The sequence below is a fragment of the Amblyraja radiata genome, chromosome 3, assembly GCF_010909765.2.
Source record: "Amblyraja radiata isolate CabotCenter1 chromosome 3, sAmbRad1.1.pri, whole genome shotgun sequence".
In the NCBI taxonomy this organism is placed as follows: Eukaryota; Metazoa; Chordata; class Chondrichthyes; order Rajiformes; family Rajidae; genus Amblyraja; species Amblyraja radiata.
Window position 1 is genome coordinate 115,435,840 of NC_045958.1, and position 20,842 is coordinate 115,456,681.

Sequence of the window (20,842 nt, forward strand, 5' to 3'; positions counted from 1 at the left end):
CAGGCCAAGATATACGTATCCACTCCCCCATCCCCCCCCCCCCCCCCCGCCCCCCCCCCACAGATGTTGAGCGTCTACCACTCTCAACAATCAACGAATGTCGTGAAATGCTCCCCACCTATTGGCACAAGGGACTTCTTAACATCTTGTCCTGTGTATTTGATTCTGATTCTTCTGTATAAAATTGAAGAGCCTGTTAATTTTCCCTGCTAATTAATATTACATATTTATTTTCTGTTTTCACACATTTCTAGGTTTGCAAGAATGATAAAATGGCTGCTATTGGTATTCGTGATCCTGACACAGCAGCATCCCTTAAGAGAAAACCACAAGGCACTCATCAAGCCAAGAGTGATGTACAACCGAACACAAAGACTCAAAGCACAGGGACTATGCATAATATAAGTGAAAATCAGCCAAAGCATATTGATTATGAGCAACCCCAGCGAAGACCTGTAACTCGTGACATGGTGAAGTCACAAACCCACTTTGCTACACATTCTGGACAAGAAATCACACAATCCAACTTTTTTGAAATTCAGACCAAATCTGCCTCGACAACTGTGAACAAATCTATGACCAAGCGTGCCACTAGCATTGTTAGTTTTCAAAATCCTGTAGTCATTGGTAATACAACTGTACCTCAAACATCGCTAAGACAGTCTGCAAGATCTAGAAATTCAATTTGCGGGTTAACTGTTCAAGCTGAGGACTATTCAGCTACATCCAAACAATGCCAAAATGTTTTGTCCATCTCTGACGCTGAAGGAAGCAACATGGAGAGGCTGGTGAGGAAGATTTACCTTTCTGCTACAAAGCCTACAAAGATTGTAGTGATTTTTCCCAGCCACATGCAATGTGACAAGTGTGCAAAAAATTGCACATTGGATCACAGTGAATGGCGGTGCTGGCTTGAAGGGCGGAATGGCCTACTCTTGCACCTATTGTCTATTTCATTTGCAGTTCTTCCCTTGGCTGTTTGAATTATTTAATAACTTAATTAATGCTTATATCAATAACTTTTTCTATTCCATTCTCTTTTTTTCTCCCCTATTGACTTTATATTCACTATTTGATACCACTCCACTGAGTGCATTGTGAAGTTATATTCTGTCTATATGGTGCTGTATAAAGTTGCTGAGCCTGTTGTCAATTTTCTCTGTTGATGAATATTAATTATATTTATCTATTGTTTTCATCCAATTATAGGTTTGCAAGAATGATAAAATGGCTACTATGAGTAGTCATGTTCTTAACAAAGCAGCGTCCTTTAAGAGAAAAACAGAAAGCACCCATCAAGCCAAAAGTTATGTGCAACCCAATAAAAAGACTCAAAGCACACTGACTATGTGCGATATCAATGAAAATCAGCCAAAGCATATTGTTGAGGAGCAATCCCAGAGAAAACCTGTAACTCGTGACATGGTGGAGTCACAGGCCCAGTTTGCAATTCATGGTGGACAAGAAATCATAAAATCCAACTTTTTTGAAATTCAGACAAAATCTGCCTCTACATCTGTGAACGAAGCTGTGACCAAGCCTGCCAGTAGCAATGTTAGCTTTCAGAATCCTGTAATCATTGGGAAAACAATTGTAGCTCAAACATCATTGAGACGATCTGCAGGAATTAGTAATTCAATGAACGGGTTTGCTGACCCAACTGAGGACAATTCAAGTACATACAATCAACAGAATATTAAAAATTCCCAGATGCATACATTAGCACTTAAACCCTCTGATGCTGTGAACAAAACTATAATGACCACTGCTCTTAGGTCCAATAAAAGCATTGCAACTCCCACAGTAAATCAAATAGCCACTCCAAATACAGACGTTGATTCAATTGACAAATCTTGTACTGTAAATATGTTAGAAAGTGCAAGAAACAAATCTAATGCCACTGTTGCAACAGATGGTAAATTAGTCACTATAGAAGTGCCGAAAGAACACAATACGATTGAACAACTTGCACAATTGAAAAAATACCCAAAAGTGCAAGTCCATGAAGAAATTCTGAGCAAAGTGGCCAGATGCAATCAAAACGTGGAAATGGCTCAGGAACCTGAATATGAAAGCGCCGGAGAAAACACTATTCATGAAAACACCATCAGTGATCCATCAACTCAAACACACTGGAAAAACAACTTGCCTGACCATAATTATTCCTCAGAAATCAATATATCTGTTGAGCACATTCCAAGTGCTGAATCTATGACTCCCACTGAACTCACTGTTATGGAAGATACATTACAACAAGGTGAAATGAAGCAATTTGATCACAATAAGAACAAGACTCCAGAAGATAACCTTGATGCTTATGTGGTACCTTCCGATGTGTTAGAAAATAGGTGTAATCCCCCAATGATTTCAGCGTATGAATCCAGAGAGAATCTACTTGAATCCATGACCTCAGATCATATTTCTTTACAGCAACAAATCAATTGTTCCACAGTTTCAGGTTTTGACCAAAATGATGATATGATCATAGAATATGAATCTTGTTATAACGTGCCCTCCACCTTAAAGCCCACCGAAGCAGCAATCTTAGATGGAACTCCAGGAGAATATTCCAAAGATACGATGACTGCAAATAATCAGTCTAACAACAACACACCTACTTGTGATATGGTCCCGCGTTGCAAAGTTAACGTTGAAACTACAGTATTGGATCAAGTTTCGGATCATGAGCCTTCTTCGGAACCCCAAACTGATATAAATGATTCTAATACCAATTTGTCTGAGCTCCATACCAATAATTTAAATGATGGCAATAATTTGTCCAGGGCAATTAACATGGAAATAGTTGAAGATGTAAATTCGAATGAACCTGGTGAAAATATTAATGACAGATTTGCAAACAACTTTAGAGAATCAGCAGAAGAAACCGTTAAAAATGCACCCGAACGTGTACTAACTGAATCATGTAGAAGCAATGAGAAAAATAATACATTGCAGAACCGAGAGGGAATGAGCAATGTACAGTCTGCGGAAATAAATTCAAATGCAAGAAAAGAAAACGAGAGAGAAAAGAGTTCCAGGAAGCAACACACGACAGAATCTTCAGGTATTTGCTCAAGAAATAAAACTTTAGTTGCATTACATTTTGAAGTGTAGAAACAAGGAACTGCAGGTGCTGATGTACAAAGAAAGGCACAATGCTGGAGTGATTCAGTGGACCAGGCATCTGGAGAACATGGATAGGTGACATTTTGAGTCGGGACCCTTCATCAGACTGATTGTGGGGGATGGAGGGAGGAAAACTGGAAGAGAGGAGGGACAGGACAAAGCCTGGTAATAGGTGGATGCAGGGGATGTGGGGGGGCGGGGGTGAGGGGGGGGGGGCAGATCTACAGAGATGAAAAGAGCGTGAGACAAAATAATTGGAAAGTTGCCAATAGCGAAGCAAGAGGAAGGAATGTAGGTGGAAGGGGTGGGGAGGAGAGAAATGGGTGTGAGTTCAGATGGGGCACAGGGGAGAGGGGATGGAAAAAATGGGGGAGAAGAAGTGGGGGGGGTGGTTTGCAGTTACCTCAAATTGGAGAATTCAACGTTCATACTGTTGTGTTGTAAACTACCCAAGCGGAATGTGAGGTGCTGTTCTTCCAGTTTGCATGTGGCCTCACTCTGGCAATGGAAGTGGCTCAGTTCAGAAAAGTCACTATGGGAATGGGAAGAGGTTAGCAACCTGAAGATCCAATAGGTCTCGGCAGACTGAACATAAATGCTCGTCAAAACGGTCGCCGGGTACATGCTTGGGCTCGCCAATGTACAGGAGGTCACATTGGGAACGCTGGATGCAGTAGACGAGGTTAGAGAACCTGCATGTGAACTTCTGTCTCCCCTAGAAAGACTGCTGCGGTTCCTATACGAAGGTAGAGGGGGTAGAGTGCTGACATGGATAGAGAAGTGGTTGGCAGACAGGAAACAAAGAGTAGGGATTAATGGGTCCCTTTCAGAATGGCAGGCAGTGACCAGTGGCAGACTGGGTCTAAAAATATTGGTTGCCAGGAGACAAAGGGGGCCCACTTCATCAGGGGCCCACTTGCCATCGGGCAAGCTGACACCCTGGCCAGTCCGCCACTGGCTGTGACTAGTGGGGTTCCGCAAGGCTCGGTGCTGGGACCGCAGCTATTTACAATATACATCAATGATTTGGATGAAGGGATTCAAAGTAACATTAGCAAATTTGCAGATGACACAAAGCTGGGTGGCAGTGTGAACTGTGAGGAGGATACTATGAGAATGCAGGGTGACTTGGACAGGTTGTGGGTGTGGGCAGGTGCATGGCAGATGAAGTTTAATGCGGATAAATGTGAGGTTATCCACTTTGGTAGCAAAAACAGGAAAGCAAATTACTATCTAAATGGTGTCAAGTTGGGAAAAGGGGAAGTACAACGGGATCTGGGGGTCCTTGTACATCATCCTATGAAAGTAAGCATGTAGGTACAGCAGGCAGTGAAGAAAGCGAATGGCATGTTGGCCTTTATAACAAGAGGAATTGAATATAGGAGCAAAGAGGTCCTGCAGTTGTACAGGGCCCTAGTGAGACCACACCTGGAGTATTGTGTGCAGTTCTGGTCCACTAATTTGAGGAAGGACATTCTTGCTATTGAGGGAGTGCAGCGTAGGTTTACAAGGTTAATTTCCGGGATGGCGGGACTGTCATATGCTGAGAGAATGGAGCGGCAGGGCTTGTACACTCTGGAGTTTAGAAGGATGAGAGGGTATCTCATTGAAACATATAAGATTGTTAAGGGCTTGGACACGCTAGAGGCAGGAAACATGTTCCCGATGTTGGGGGAGTCCAGAACCAGGGGCTACAGTTTAAGAATAAGGAGTAACCCATTTAGAACGGAGACGAGGAAACATTTTTTCTCACAGAGAGTGGTGAGTCTGTGGAATTCTCTGCCTCAGAGGGTGGTGGAGGCAGGTTCTCTGGATGCTTTCAAGAGAGAGCTAGATAGGGCTCTTAAAAATAACGGAGTCAGGGGATATGGGGAGAAGGCAGGAACGGGGTACTGATTGGGGATGATCAGCCATGATCACATTGAATGGCAGTGCTGGCTCGAAGGGCCAAATGGCCTACTGCTGCACCTATTGTCTATTGAAGGAGGAGGTATAGGGACAGGTATTGCATCTCCTGCAGTTGCAGGGCAAAGTACCTAATAATAATATGTCTTATTGTCATTGTAAATACATACAACAAAATTTCAGGCGCACAGCCGAGTAGAACACCAACGTATCAGATAAATAATAACGACAATGAAAACAGCAAAAACGCCAAGAAAAACGTCATGTCGTCAGAATGTGCAATATTTCACAGTATAGAGTTATAGCAGTACAAAATATTGGCTATGGGGGGTGTGTATTTAGTTTCAGAGTTCAAAATGGTGATGTCTTTGGTGTGATTTGTTGGGCGTGTAACGCTTTCCTGAGGGCAGAAGGGCAAACAAGTGATGTGCGGGATGAGAGGAGTCCTTTAGGATGTGTGATGCCTTTCGCAGGCAACGAGAGCGATAGATCTCTTCCAGGGCAGGCAGATGTACCTGGGGAGAGGGCGGATAGATTATGTTGAAGGTGATGGAAATATCATCGAATGATGTGTTCAATGAGGAGGCTAGTAGGGTGAAAAGTGAATATCAGGGGAACTCTAACGTTGTGCTATCTTTGGGGGTGGGGAAGTAAGAGCAAGACACAGAGGAGACATGGTTGAGGGATCCCGATTGGATGATGGAGTGGGAAAAAACTCATTTACTTAAGAAAGCGGTTTATTAACCTACTAACTCACTTATTTTCCTTAATCACATTCCACAGTAAATATCCCTCATCTGCTCTCAGTGTTGCTTTCGCTGCTCCTGACATTGGGGCCTCCTCTGATTAGAATGTATCCTGCTCAAATGTCACACTGCCTCTGCCCCACCTGATTGCCATTATCTTCACAATTGATTCTCCATCCTTGAAGTATCTGGGAAATCTCACCATGTTCATCTCACAATTTGCAAGCTAATCCAATGTACCCCATTGAGGCCCAGGGTTCATTGTGATACCTGTACCTGCATTTTCTCTAAAACCATTTTCTTTCATTTTAATGTTCTTATTAAAAATGATCAGAATTTGATTTGATAGAATAGCTAGAATATTTCTTTCTCCTTTCATTATTCTATTATTCTTTTGCCACTTCTGACTTTAATAACTCAGCGACTATTCCCATCGGCTGAAAATGCCATCAGTAAAGGCACATCAAAGTTAAGCTCTAATGCAAGAAAATACTATTGCAGTGGGCTACACAATGGTGTAGATAGTAGAGCTGCTGCCACACAATGCCAGTGATCTGGGTTCAATCTTAACATTGGGTGCTGTTTGTGTGGAGTTTGCACATTCTTGCTATGACCGTGTGGGTTTCCCTTGGGTGCTCCAGTTTCTTTTCACATCCCATTCATCGTAGGTTAATTGGCATCTGTAGAATTGCCTCAAGTGTATGACATTAGAAAATAGGTGCAGGAGTAGGCCATTCGGCCCTTGGAGCCAGCACTGCCATTCATTGTGATCATGGCTGATCATCCACATTCAGTACCCCCTGTTCCTGCCTTCTCACCATATCCCCTGACTCTGCTATCTTTAAGAGCCCTAACTCATTTTGAAAGCATCCAGAATTGGCCTCCACTGCCTTCTGAGGCAGAGAATTCCACAGATTTACAACTCTCTGGGTGAAAACGTTTTTCCTCATCTCCATTCTAAATGGCCTAACCCTTATTCTTAAACTATGGCCCCTGGTTCTGGACACCCCCAACATGTTTCCTGCCTCTAACGTGTCCAATCCCTTAGTAATCTTATATGTTTCAATATGATCTCCTCTCATCCTTCTAAACTCCTGTGTATACAAGCCCAGTCACTCCATTCTATCAACATGTGACAGTCCCGCCTTCCCGGGAATTAACCTTGTGAAGCTACGCTGCACTCCCTCAATAGCAAGAATGTCCTTACTCAATTTGGAGACTAAAACTGCACACAATACTCCAGGTGTGGTCTCACTAGGGCCCTGTACAACTGCAGAAGGACCTCTTTTCTCGTATACTCAACTTCTCTTGTTACGAAGGCCAACATGCCATTAGCTTTCTTCATTACCTGCTGTTCCTGCATGCTTACTTTCAGTGAGTGATGAACAAGGACTCCCAGATCTCTTTGTACTTTTACCAACTTGACACCATTCAGATAATAATTATTTGTGTTTTTGCCACCAAAGTGGATAACCTCACATTTATCCACATTAAATTGCATCTGCCATGCATCTGCTCACTCACCCAACTTGTCCAAGTCACCCTGCATCCTCATAGCATCCTCCTCACAGTTCACACTGCCACCCAGCTTTGTGTCAAATGCAAATTTGCTAATGTTACTTTGAATCCTTTTATCTAAATCATTAATATATATCGTAAATAGCTGCGGTCCCAGTTCCGAGCCTTGCGGTACCCCACTAGTCACTACCTGTCATTCTGAAAGGGACCCGTTAATCCCTACTCTTTGTTTCCTGTCTGCCAATTTTTTATCGATGTCAGTCCCCTAATCCCAATACCATGTGCTCTAATTTTGCCACTAATCTTCTATGTGGGACCTTATCAAATGCTTTCTGAAAGTCCAGGTACACTACATCCACTGGCTCTCCCTTGTCCATTTTCCTAGTTACATCCTCAAACAATTCCAGAGATTAGTCAAGCATGATTTCCCCTTTGTAAATCCATGCTGACTCGGACCGATCCTGTTACTGCTATCCAAATATGCAGCTATTTCACCTTTTACAATTGACTCCAGCATCTTCCTCACCACCGATATCAGGCTAACTGGTTTAAAATTCCCTGTTTTCTCTCTCCCGCCTTTCTTAAAATGTGGGATAACATTAGCTACCCTCCAATCTACAGGAACTGATCCTGAATCTATTGAACATTGGAAAATGTTGATGAGAAAGTGGGGTATCATAGAACGTGTGAATTGGATGATCGATGGTTGGCATGGACTTGCTGGACTGACGAGCCTGTTTCCATGCTGTATCTCTAAAACTAATACCGTGGAGAATTTCTTTTTCAAGATAAAAGGAAACTTGCAGTTATGGTGAATAATTTTAATTATGATATGATTTTGTTTTTGATTGAAATAGGCTCACCAATGCAGGATATTGTCGTACCAAAACCTTCCTTGCCAATTCCCAAATTAAGTGCTTTGAACAAGAAAAATAGCAAAGGAGAAACTCATCTACATCTTGCTGTGATAAAGAAAGACATATGTGTAGTAAGATCTCTAATCGTAGCTGGAACTAGTGTAAACGTACAAGACAATGCAGGTATGAACTTTTGAAAGGAACTTGTTTTACTATATTTTTCCTGGAGTAGGATTTGATCTTTATTTTTTAGCAAATGAAACCTGTTCTCATTCATCATGGTCTTATTTGTTACTACTTTGTGCTTCTTGGACTAAGATCACGTTAAAAAAAAAAAGCAGAACGATCATAAACAATCCAAACAAGTGATCGGTGACATTATTTCCGGGTCATAACTTTAAGGAGAAAGTGTCAAAGTTTAAAGGAGATGTGCAGGGCAAGTTTTTTATGACACAAAGAACATGTTTCCTGCCTCTAGCGTGTCCAAACCCTTAATAATCTTATATGTTTCATTAAGATTCCCTCTCATCCTTCTAAACTCCAGAGTGTACAAGCCCAGCCGCTCCATTCTCTCAGCATACGACAGTCCCGCCATCCCGGGAATTAATCTTGTAAACCTACGCTGCACTCCCTCAATAGCAAGAATGTCCTTCCACAAATTAGGGGACCAAAACTGCACACAATACTCCAGGTGTGGTCTCACTAGGGCCCTGTACAAATGCAGAAGGACCTCTTTGCTCCTATACTCTTCTTGTTATGATGGCCAAAATGCCATTCGCTTTCTTCACTGCCTGCTGTACTTGCATGCTTAATTTCATTGACTGAACAAGGACCCCCAGATTCCATTGTACTTCCTCTTTTCCCATCTTGACACCATTTAGATAATAATCTGTCTTCCTGTTTTTGCTAGCAAAGTGGATAACCTCACATTTATCCACATTAAACTGCATCTGCCATGCATCTGCCCACTCACCCAACCTGTCCAAGTCGCCCTGCATTCTCATAGCATCCTCCTCACAGTTCACACTGCCACCCAGCTTTGTGTCATCTGCAAATTTGCTAATGTTACTTAGAATCCCTTCATCTAAATCATTAATATATATTGTAAATAGCCTCGGTCCCAGCACCGAGCCTTGCGGTACCCCACTAGTCACTACTGCCTGCCATTCTGAAAGGGACCCGTTAATCCCTACTCTTTGTTTTGTGTCTGCCAACCAATTTTCTATCCATGTCAGCACTCTACCCCCAATACCATGTGCCCTATTTTGCTCACTTTATCAAATGCTTTCTGAAAGTCCAGGTACACTACATCCACTGGCTCTCCCTTGTCCATTCCCTAGTTACATCCTCATTGTTTCATGTTATATTTACTTGATCAGGAATCCAGAGATACACAAGAGCATAAATAATAGCTGGGAAAGTGTAGGTCAAATAATAACAAATCACTGGAGGTCTTGAGGTGATGCATCAATGTGGAAGCTCAGAATGACGATGGTAGCGGATGGCACCAGCACCATTTCATTCTATGTAACCCAGGTAGACAATGATACCACCTTAATTGCCTCTTTGGTTCTGGTCCTATCTGAGCAAGTGGATAGGCAATCTGTTTGAAGCAACACACAGTCACGTGCACTAGAATGTGACTGCCATCACAGGTAGATAAGGTGGTCAAAAAGGTGTTTGATTCATTGGCTTTCATTTGTCAGAGTATTGAGTATAGAAGTTGGGAGGTTATGTTGCAGTTGTATAAGACATTGGCGAAGCCGTATTTAGAAGAGAAAAGAACAGATTATAACAAAGATGCCTGCAGGCCCTGTACAAATTAGATGTCCTTTGCCAAATGCAGCGGTGTGTGTGCTGAAAGACACAGGTTTGTATATTCCTGAATAACCACCATGAACATTGTCTGAGTCTTTGTCCTGTTGCAGAGTCCCTGTTACTACAACATACAAAATGATATGGCACCAGAGATTAAAAAGTCCAACCTGATAAAATCCAAAAAAGTAACTTGTGTAATTTGTCTTCCAAGGTTGGACAGCACTTCATGAAGCTTGCAGCAGAGGTTTAACTGATATCATACAAGAATTACTGAAAGCAGGTGCTGATGTCAACTGCCCAGCATTGAATGGGGTATCACCTTTGCAAGATGCTGTGAGCGGCTCTCATTATGAGGTATTGTAACTTTATAAAAGTGTCTGCCACCAAAAGTTAAAATTTTTTTTTTTTTTAATGTAGAGGAATGATTCTATGATTGAGAGCATTATGCTGTTTCTATACAGCAAACCCACCCCTTTCCCTTGTGAGAAAAATTAGTCTTTTTAATAAGCGAGTTCGGTATTCCGACTGCGCATGCCCAGGTCATATGTCTTGAGATCCAATTGGAGATACTGCTACCAAGACAGATGTGTACAGCAATTCATTCTTCCCCCACACAATTAAAGCATGGAATAGTCTTCACCCTACCATAGTTACCCAACCAGACGCAACCACATTTAAGGTAGCTCTTTTTCTCCAAGAACCCTTTTTTGCTTGAGTCCACCCTCCGCCACCTTCAGTTTAAATTCCATTTGGAATATCTTTGGAGGACCAGGAAACCAAGACGCAAGAATTAGCGATAAACATTCTCGGCAGCTGTGCTGCTGTATGTATCCCGACCTGTGTTTCATCCATAGTCAGGATCTGACCTGACGACGGTTCTGACTACGGGGGACCCTGGACTCACGAGACACCGGCCCGTAGCAGTGGCGGCCCCAGGCTTACAGCCAGCGTGGAGAAGAAACGCTAACTCCATTGTCCAAATGCCCTTTAAAGAGAAAGATCTGGGAATTGAGGGCTATGGAGAACTGGCACAGTGAAGATACTGATACCTGGGACAGTTCAGCCATGATCATACTGACTGTTGGAGCAGACTTTGGGCACCGGGTGGCCTACTCCTCCCATTTGTTTTAATGAAATGGTCCATTGTTAAGCTACCAAATTTTTAATTGATGTGTTTTCATTGAGACTGAATTTTATTAGCAAGGCCTGTGTTTACTATTCATCTCCAATTCCGATTGAAACGATTGGCTTCCGAGGTGATTTCTGGGAGCACTTTGGAGTCAACGCTTAATATTTAGGTCAAATTGATAATGGGCAAGCCTATCCTCTTTCAACACCTCAATGCCTTCAGGCAAATGTATTCTTCTGTCATTAGCACCTCCTTACATTTTGGAGAGGGTTGCGAAGGTTTGGTGTAACTCTTAAACTGGTGATGTCCTACTAAGATTGTTGTCTATATACAAAACATCTCGGCTAATTCAACTTCCATTTTTAGATTGGGCTGTTAATAATGAGGTTTAAATAGTTCCAAGCAATTGTGTATCCTCTGCTCAACTGAAGCCAAACTTACATTGAACAGGCTGGATTTTAATACTACAAACAGACACGTTGAAAATCTTGTGCAGAAAGGAATTGCAGATGTTGGTTTACACCGAAGATAGACACAAAATACGAGAATAACTCAGCAGGTCAGGCAGCGTCTCTGGAGAAAAGGAATAGGTGACGATTCGTATCGAGAATGAAGAAGGGTCTCGACCCGAAACGTCACGTATTCCTTTTCTCAGCATCTTGTATCCATCTTCCATGTTGAAAATGTTTGCGGCTTTGCTATGAAGTGGCAAATTTCACAAATTAAACATACTCGTCAGTTATTATCAGGACCCATTTTGTTTATTTAACCTGCAGATATTTTCTTCAAATGCAAGTGGAAGGATCTGTTACAATGTAATTGATTTAGTGCTTATGGCAAAATGAAGCAAATTAATCTGTACCTCCTTTTAAAATAACAGAGTGATTGGTCATTTATTTTTATAAGAGTTGCTCCCGTTAAAAAGTAGAATTGCAAATCATTATTTTCAGAGGTTTGAGGATTCCAAAAGACGTATTTTTATGCTGATGCATAATGACGTACATTAATAAAAAAGACCTCTGCCCTTTCAAGAACAGTGAATGCAAAGTCCTTTACCCAGAGTAGGGGAATCAAAAACCATAGGACAAAGGTTTAAGGCGAGAGGGGAAGATTTGATAGAAATCTAAAGGGCAATTTTTTCACACAGACAGTGGTGGTGTATGGAACAAGCTGCCAGAGGACGTAGTTGAGTCGGTACATGGGCATTTCCTGCTCTCTTTAAACCCACTGTGTTCAATGGAGAATTTATTATACTAAAGAGTAAAATAGGATACGCATGCACATTTATTCTAACCATCCGAGGGTCAGAATGAAAATCAGGACTCAGATCAGAACTTGATAGTTTCAAAAGCAAAATTTAGTTCTGTGAATGAAAAATATGGAGCTTTTCTCCCAGATTTTCAGTACTTTAGCTGAAATAATTTTCATGATGGTATATCTTTTTAGGCCGTGAAAGTCCTGCTTCAGTATGGAGCTGATCCAATGCAGAAGAATAAAGAAGGGAAGAATGCTTTTAACGAAATTGTGAATGATAAGATTAAAGATCTACTTGAGACCCACAGTAATCACAATAATAGTGATGTGATTATTTGTGATGAGCCACAACCAGATACAGGTTGGTACCCATCAGCTCATTAATGTTCAATGGAGAGCGTGATATATTCTTTATGCAGAATTTCCTCTTAATAAGTTGTGAATTATTTCTTCACATAAAGGCAGTCCTGGTTTTTGCCTCCGGCCTGATGCAGAGTTGTGTTAGAGTCTGAAACAGGGCTGTGGAGTCGGATCAATTTTGGTGCTGCTGGAGTCGGAGTTGGTAAAAAAGATCCAATTCCGACCTCAACATAAATTTCAGAGACTACGTAAATCTCTGCCTTATCCACTGATTTGGCCTCCACCGCCGTCTGTGCCAAAGAATTCCACAGATTCACCACACTCTGACTAAAGAAATTCCGTCTCATCTCATTCCTAAAGGAACGTCCTTTAATTCTGAGGCTCATTGAAACATACAGAATAGTGAAATGCTTGGATAGAATGGATGTGAAGAGGATGTTTCCACTAGTGGAAGAGTCTAGGACTAGAAGTCATAGTCTCAGAATTCAAGAACGTTCTTTAAGGAAGGAGATGATATTGAATTTCTTTTGTCAGAGGGTGGTAAATCTGTGGTATTTATTGCCACAGAAGGCTGATATTTTTAAGTTGGAGATAGATTCTTGATTTGTACGGCTGTCGGGTTATGGGGAGAAGGCAGGAGAATGGGGTTAGGAGGGAGAGATAGATCAGCCATGATAGAATGGCAGAGTAGACATGATGGGCCGAATGGCCTAATTCTATTCCTATCACTTATGACCTTATGACATATATATTGATGCATAAGAATATAAATATCATAGTTATTATAGAACAGAATAGAGCATATTGTTGTAGAATATAGCCTTTGTTATAGAATAGTGCATAGAACAGTCCAGCACAGGAGTGGGCCCTTCGGCCCACAATGTCCGTGTTGAACATGATGCAAATAACATTCAATTTCTTCATTTTATTCAATGTTTTTTCTTAGAGTCTTCAGCCCACCTTGCCCACCCTTTCTAACTTGACAACATCTTTCCTATAATATGGTGACCAAAACTGAACACAATACTATATATTCAATGCTCTGACTGATGAAGGCCAATGTACCGAAAGCCTTCTTGACCACCCTGTCTACCTGTGACACCACTTTCACAGAGCTATGTACCTGCAATTGAATTTTGATCAAAAAAATAACCTGTTTTTTAAAAGACAGCAGGCATCTTACCCACACATGATGTTTAGCCCAATTATCCACAATAATAGGTAGAGTGGGCAAGAGACGGTGCATCTACTCGATCTATTAGAAACATAGAAAATAGGTGCAGGAGTAGGCCATTCGTCCCTTCGAGCCTGCACCGCCATTTAATATGATCATGGCTGATCATCCAACTCAGTATCCTGTACCTGCCTTCTCTCCATACCCCCTGATCCCTTTAGCCACAAGGGCCACATCTAACTCTGCCTTAAATATCGCCAATGAACTGGCCTCAACTACCTTCTGTGGCAGAGAAGTTAGATATACCTCTCATGATTCCTCTCATGAATTTATTGACCACCCCTCATCATCCTGTGCTCCAAGGAATAGAGTCCTAGCCTACACAACCTCTCCCTATAGTTCAGACCCTCTAGCCCTGGCAACATCCTCGTAAATCTTCTCTGTGCCCTTTCCAACTTGACGACATCTTTCCTATAACATAGTAACCAAAATTGAACACAAAACTCTAAATGTGGCCTCACCAACGTCTTATACAACTGCAACATGACCGCCCTACTTATTCAATACTTTGACTGATGTAAATGTCACATCCTGGCCAAGAATCGAATGCTCTGATGTTTACGACCTCTGATGTAGGTGGTCAAAAGCCTTTTTGACCACCTTATTTAGCCTGTGATGCTACTTTCAATGAACTATGTTCCTATACTCCTAAATCTCTCTGCTCTACAACACTACCCAGTTCACTGTGTAGATCCTGCCCATGTTAGACTTCCCAAAATACAACACCTCACATTTTTCTGTATTCAGTTCCATCAACCATTCCTTAGCCCACCTGGCCAATCGATCCAGATCCTGCTGCAATTTTTCACAATCATGTTCACTATCTGCAAAACTACCCACTATTGTATCATCAGCAAACCTTGCTAATCTTGCCCTGCCTGTTCTCATCCAAATCATTGATGCTGATGACAAACAGTAACGGGCCCAGCACCAAACCCTGAGGCACACCACTAGTAACAGGCCTCCAGTCTGCGAAGCAACCTTCCACCATCACTCTCTGCTTCCTGCTTGAAGCCAATTTTCTATCCATTCAGCTATCTTTCCTTGGATGTCATTTGTACCGACAGTGGAACAAATTAAATTTTTACAGTGCAGATTTACAGGCCGATTAACCCAATATACATAGATACCATACAATTAAAAAAATCAATAAATTAATAACACTAAGTGCATAAAATGTTGAGGGGAATAGATAGAGTGAATAGTGTAGATGGGGCATAGAAACATTAAAATAGGTGCAGGAGGCCATTTGGCCCTTTGAGCCAGCACCGGCATTCATTGTGATCATGGCTGATCATCCACAATCAGTAACCCGTGCCTGCCTTCTCCCCATACACCTTGATTCCGCTAACCCCAAGAGCTCTATCTAACTCTCTTTCAAATTCATCCAGTGAATTGGCCTCCACTGCCTTCTGTAGCAGAGAATTCCACAGATTCGCAACTCTGGGTGAAAACGTTTTTGTTCTCATCTCAGTTTTAAATTGGCTACCCTTGTAGATTATTCCACTTGAAGGAAATTCACATTAGGCAGGAAATGGTGCTGGGTAGACTGATTGGACTGAAGACTGATAAATCCCAAGGGCCTGATGGTCTGCATCCCAGGGTACTTAAGGAAGTGGCTCTAGAATTTGTGGATGCATTGGTGATCATTTTCTAATGTTCTATAGATTCAGGATCAGTTCCTGTGGATTGGACGGTAGCTAATGTTATCTCACTTTTTAAGAAAGGCAGGAGAGAGAAAAAGGGAATTATATACCAGTTAGCCTGACATCGGTGGTGGGGAAATTGCTGGAGTCAATTATAAAAGATGAAATAGCGGCACATTTGGATAGCAGTAGCAGGATCGGTCTGAGTCAGCATAGATTTATGAAGGGGAAATCATGCTTGAATAATCTTCTGCAATATTTTGATGATGTAACTCGGAAAATGGACAAGGGAGAGCCAGTAGATGTAGTGTACCTGGTCTTTCAGAAAACCTTCCACATAGGGGATAGTGGGCAAAAAGAGCACGTGGCATTGGGGGTAGGGTGCTGACAATTAGAAAATTGGTTGGCAGACAGGAAACAAGGAGTAGGGATTAACGGGTCCCTTTCAGAATGGCAGGCAGTAGTGACTAGTGGGGTACCGCAAGGCTTAATGGTGGGACCGCAGCTATTTACAATATATATTAATGATTTAGATGAAAGGATTAAAAGTAACATTAGCAAATTTGCAGATGACACAAAGCTGGGTGGCAGTGTGAACTGTGAGGAGGATGCTATGAGGATGCGGGGTGACTTGCAAAGGTTGGGGGAGTGGGCAGATGCATGGCAGATGTAGTTTAATATGGATAAATGTGAGGTTTTCCACTTTGGTAGCAAAAACAGGAAGCATATTATTATATAAATGGTGTCAAATTGGGGAAAGGGGAAGTGCAACGGGATCTGGGGGTCCTTGTTCATCAGTCACTGTAAGTAAGTAAGTTTATTGGCCAAGTATTCACATACAAGGAATTTGCCTTGGTGCTCCGCCCACAAGTAACAACATGACATACAGTGACAGTTATGAATGACTCAGAAAACACTAAACATTAATAATAATAAAACATTAATGATAAAACATAATTGATCAAGCATGTAAACCAACAAAATACCAGATCAAAGGGAGGCTACAGATTTTTGGCTGTTGAGTAGAGCAACTACTCGTGGATAAAAACTTTTTATGTCTGGCTGTGGCAGCTTTGACAGTCCGAAGTCGCCTTCCAGAGGGAAGTGATTCAAAGAGTTTGTGGCCAGGATGAAAGGGATCAGAGATGATCTTGCCCGCTCGCTTCCTGGCCCTTGCAGTGTAAATTTCATCAATGGAGGTTGCAGGTTCAGCAGGCAGTGAAGAAAGCGAATGGCATGTTGGCCTTCATAACAAGAGCAGTTGAGTCCTTCTGCAGTTGTACAGGGCCCTAGTGAGACCACACCTGGAGTATTGTGTGCAGTTTTGGTCTCCAAATTTGAGGAAGGACACTCTTGCTATTGAGGCAGTGCAGCGTAGGTTCACAAGGTTAATTCCCATGATGGCGGAACTGTCATATGTTGATAGAATGCAGCGGCTGGGCTTGTATACTCTGGAATTTAGAAGGATGAGAGGGAATCTTATTGAAACATGTAAGATTACTAGACGAAGTGGGACCCTTTGGGTCCCAATATCACATGGGAGGGCTGGTCCCCCAACGCGATATTCCACCTCGCCACCAATTCCAATATTGGTGGCAAATGGGGGGGTGGGGGGGCTTCTGGAGTGCTAATATGGGTGTTCTGGGCTGGAGGGACTGGTTTCCAGAGGGGTAGTATGGACATTGTGGGCCAAATGGATTCTTGGGTTGGCAGCTCACTCACGGCTGGTGGGCTGGCAGTTGACACGGCTATTCCTTGAAATTCCATTTCAAGCAGGGTGCAAGACCACCAAATTCAAGTGCAGTTTCCTACCACTTCAAGCAGGATGCAAGGCCACCAAATTCAAGTGCAGTTCATACCACTTCAAGCAGGGTGCAAGGCCACCAAATTCAAGTGCAGTTCATACCACTTCAAGCAGGGTGCAAGGCCACCAAATTCAGGTGCAGTTTCCTACCACTCAAGCAGGGTGCAAGGCCACCGAATTCAAGTGCAGTTTCCAACCACTTCAAGCAGGGTGCAAGGCCACCAAATTCAAGTGCAGTTTCCAACCACTTCAAACAGGGTGCTAGGCCACCAAATACAAGTGCAGTTTCATACCACTTCAAGCACGATCCAAGTCCACCAAATTCAAGTGCAGCTTCATACCATTTCAAGCAGGGTTCCAGGCCATCAAATTCAAATGCAGTTTCATATCATTTCATGCAGGGTGCAAGGCCACCACATTCAAATCCAGTTTCATACCATTTCAAGCAGGGTGAAACCACCCAAAACACCACACACAGTTCAGAAGACATTCAGTATGTTCAGTTGATTCACAGCTCAGACAGAGTCGTCACCTCTCCCTCCCCCATCATGCAGAGACTGAGCCACACCCACACTTCCGGGTTTTATAATCCCTCCCCCCCCCCTCCCACCAGAAAAGGTGTGGCCTTCATGGCGTGATTGACTGGAGAGAGATTCGCAACATTTTTTAAACACTAATAACACTTTTATTTTTCATTGATGGGAAGAATCCTCTGCACCTGAAAAGCGGAGTGGAACTGAGTAACATGGCCATAAATCACAGCCGTACGTGGTAGCGTTTTATCTAAAATCTGTATACAGTGCAAACAGGAAGTTGTCAAGTTTAGACTTCCAGCCATTTGCAGTGCTTTTACTTCAACCCAACCCCCGCCAGCCATTTGCAGTGTTTTTACTTCAACCCAACCCTCACCTGCCATTTGCAGTGCTTTTACTTGAACAGAACCACATTTTCATTTTCAAACCACATTAAGGGCACTCAAAGTCAGTAAAACCACACTCACAGTTTAGTAGACATGTGCTCAGTGATATTCACAGCTCAGACTGAGAGACGTGACCCTCTCACTTCCCCCATCTTGCAGAGACTGACTGAGGCACAACACTTCCGGGCTTTATAGTTCCTCCCACCAGCAGGGGCAGCAGAGAGAATCTCAACATTTTTAAAACATTAATAACTCTTTTATTTTTCATCGATGGGAAAAATCCTTTTGTCCTGCGCAGTGGTGGGGGATTCTGAGTAAGATGGCCAAAAATCACAGCTGTATGTGGCAGCGTTTTTTCTAAAATCATGAAACAGAAAAACAGGAAGTGGTCAAGATCAGACTTTTAGTAATATAGATAGTTACTGCCCCAGCACCAAGCCTTGCGGCACTCCACTATTCAATGCCTGCCACTCTGACAGAAACCCGTTTATTCCTACTCTCTCTTTCCTGTCTGCCAACCAATTCTTTGTCCATGTCAATACCCTACCCCCAATAACATGTGATCTAATTTTGGCCACTAATCTCCTGTGTGGGTCCTTATTAAAGGCTTTCTGAAAGTCCAGATACATTACACCCACTGGCTCTCCTCAAAAATCCAGAAGATTAGTCAAGCAGGAATTCCCCTTCGTAAATCCATGCTGACTTGGGCCAATCCTTTTACTGCTATCCAAATGTGCCGCTATTATTTCTTTAATAATTGACTCCAGCAGCTTCCCCACCACTGATGTCACGCTGACTGGTCTATAATTTCCCGCCATCCCTGCTTATCCAGAAATAGTAAAATTTGCGGCTTTTATAGTAACAGCTATACCACCCACTCAGATCAGTGTTTTATATACCACCCACTCAGATCAGCGTAGAGAGACTGTTTTCCGCACTGAAAACAATTACATCAGATTTAAGGGCTTCAATGAAAGAGAATCTGGCAGAAGCAATTCTGTTCTTAAGGACAAGTTATTAATAAATTTTAGGTATGTACTTTTGTTGCAAACTTAACTATCTATGCATTTACTTTTAATTTCTATTGCACTTGAGAATTTTTTTTGTCATAATTTAGCCATTTAGCTCATACCTGTGGCAGTTTAATAAATGTTGAAGTAATGCTTTTATAATTTTTAATTCAATGGCATTTTAATTGTGTCATAGTTTCTGATTTTTTTCTTCTTTTAGCATAATGAATTATGCTTTGTTTTCAAGAATAAACAATAAAAAAAAGCCACAATTGCATAGCTACAACCATTACACTCAAAACCTTTAAGGACATGGGTTGAAAAGGTAGCTTGATGACATGTGATTCTTAAGAAATGCCATCTTGTGTAATGTCATCATAGCAGATTTAAAATTATTATACCTAGGGGTCAGGGTCAGAGTTGGAGACACAAGATATCAAGGAGTCGGAGTCGGGAGTTTTGGGTATCGCCTCCGCAGCCCTGGTCGAAATACTGTTTCTAATCCCACTGGTGCTTCTACTGCAATGCGAAAAGGAGTATAAAAAACTAGCATAAAATCCCAGGATAGCTATTTGTTCTCTTCCAAAAGATGGTCAGTCGGGACATTGAAACCGCAGTCAAAGCTTCAGTTTCAAGGGAATTGTACATTTACGTGAAATGTTATGGAAGTAAATATTGCAATTGAAAATTATTATTAGGCACATTATGACATCCGCAGAGGGAACTTGATCACATGATAATTTTTGTCTCAAAGGAGAGGTACTCTTTGACCACAACTTAGAGGTTGATAGAAGATTATCAGTCCAGTTTAGTTTATTGTCACATGTACGGAGGTACAGAGAAAATATTTTGTTGCGTGCTAACCAGTCAGCAGAAAGACAATACATGATTACAATTGATCCATTTACAGTGTATAGATACATGATAAGAGAATAATGTTTAATGCAAGGTAAAGCCAGCAAAGTCGGATCAAGGATAGTCCGAGGGTCATCAAAGAGGTAGATATAGCACTGCAGTCTGGTTGTGGTAGGATGATTCAGTTGTCTGATAACAGCTGGGAAGAAACTGTCGCTGAATCTGGAGGTGTGCGTTTTCACACTTCTATACCTTTTGCCTGATGGTAGAGGGAAGAAGAGGGAGTGTCCAGCGTGCAACTCGTCCTTGATTATGCTGCTGGCCTTACTGAGGCAGCGTGAGGTATGAATGGAGCCAATAGAAGGGAGATTGGTTTGTGTGATGGTCAGGGCTGTGTCCAAAATTCTCTGCAATTTCTTGCGGTCTTGGATGGAGCTGTTACCAAACCAAGCTGTGATGCATCCTGATAAAATGCTTTCTGTGGTGCATCTGTAGGAATTGGTCAAAGTTGTAGGCGACATGCCAAACATCCTAAGCCTAAGGAAGTAGAGGCATTGGTGTGCTTTCTTGGTCATTGCTTCAATATGGGTGGTCCAGGAAAAGTTGTCGGTGATATTGACTCCTAGGAATTTGAAGTTTTCAACCATCTCTACTTCGGCAC

General features: G+C 42.2%; 1 protein-coding gene across 1 annotated transcript in view; it reads left to right on the plus strand.

The window, feature by feature from the left end:
• The first annotated feature begins 259 nt into the window (after positions 1-259).
• Positions 260-20,842, plus strand: part of ankrd31 (ankyrin repeat domain 31) — a 66,124-nt gene continuing 45,541 nt past the window's right edge. The window contains exons 1-5 of the mRNA XM_033018645.1: positions 260-788; positions 1,210-3,064; positions 8,153-8,335; positions 10,182-10,324; positions 12,546-12,714. Of these exons, the coding sequence (XP_032874536.1) occupies positions 273-788; positions 1,210-3,064; positions 8,153-8,335; positions 10,182-10,324; positions 12,546-12,714 (2,866 nt within the window). The 5' untranslated portion in view covers positions 260-272. The remainder of the gene's footprint in view (positions 789-1,209; positions 3,065-8,152; positions 8,336-10,181; positions 10,325-12,545; positions 12,715-20,842) is intronic.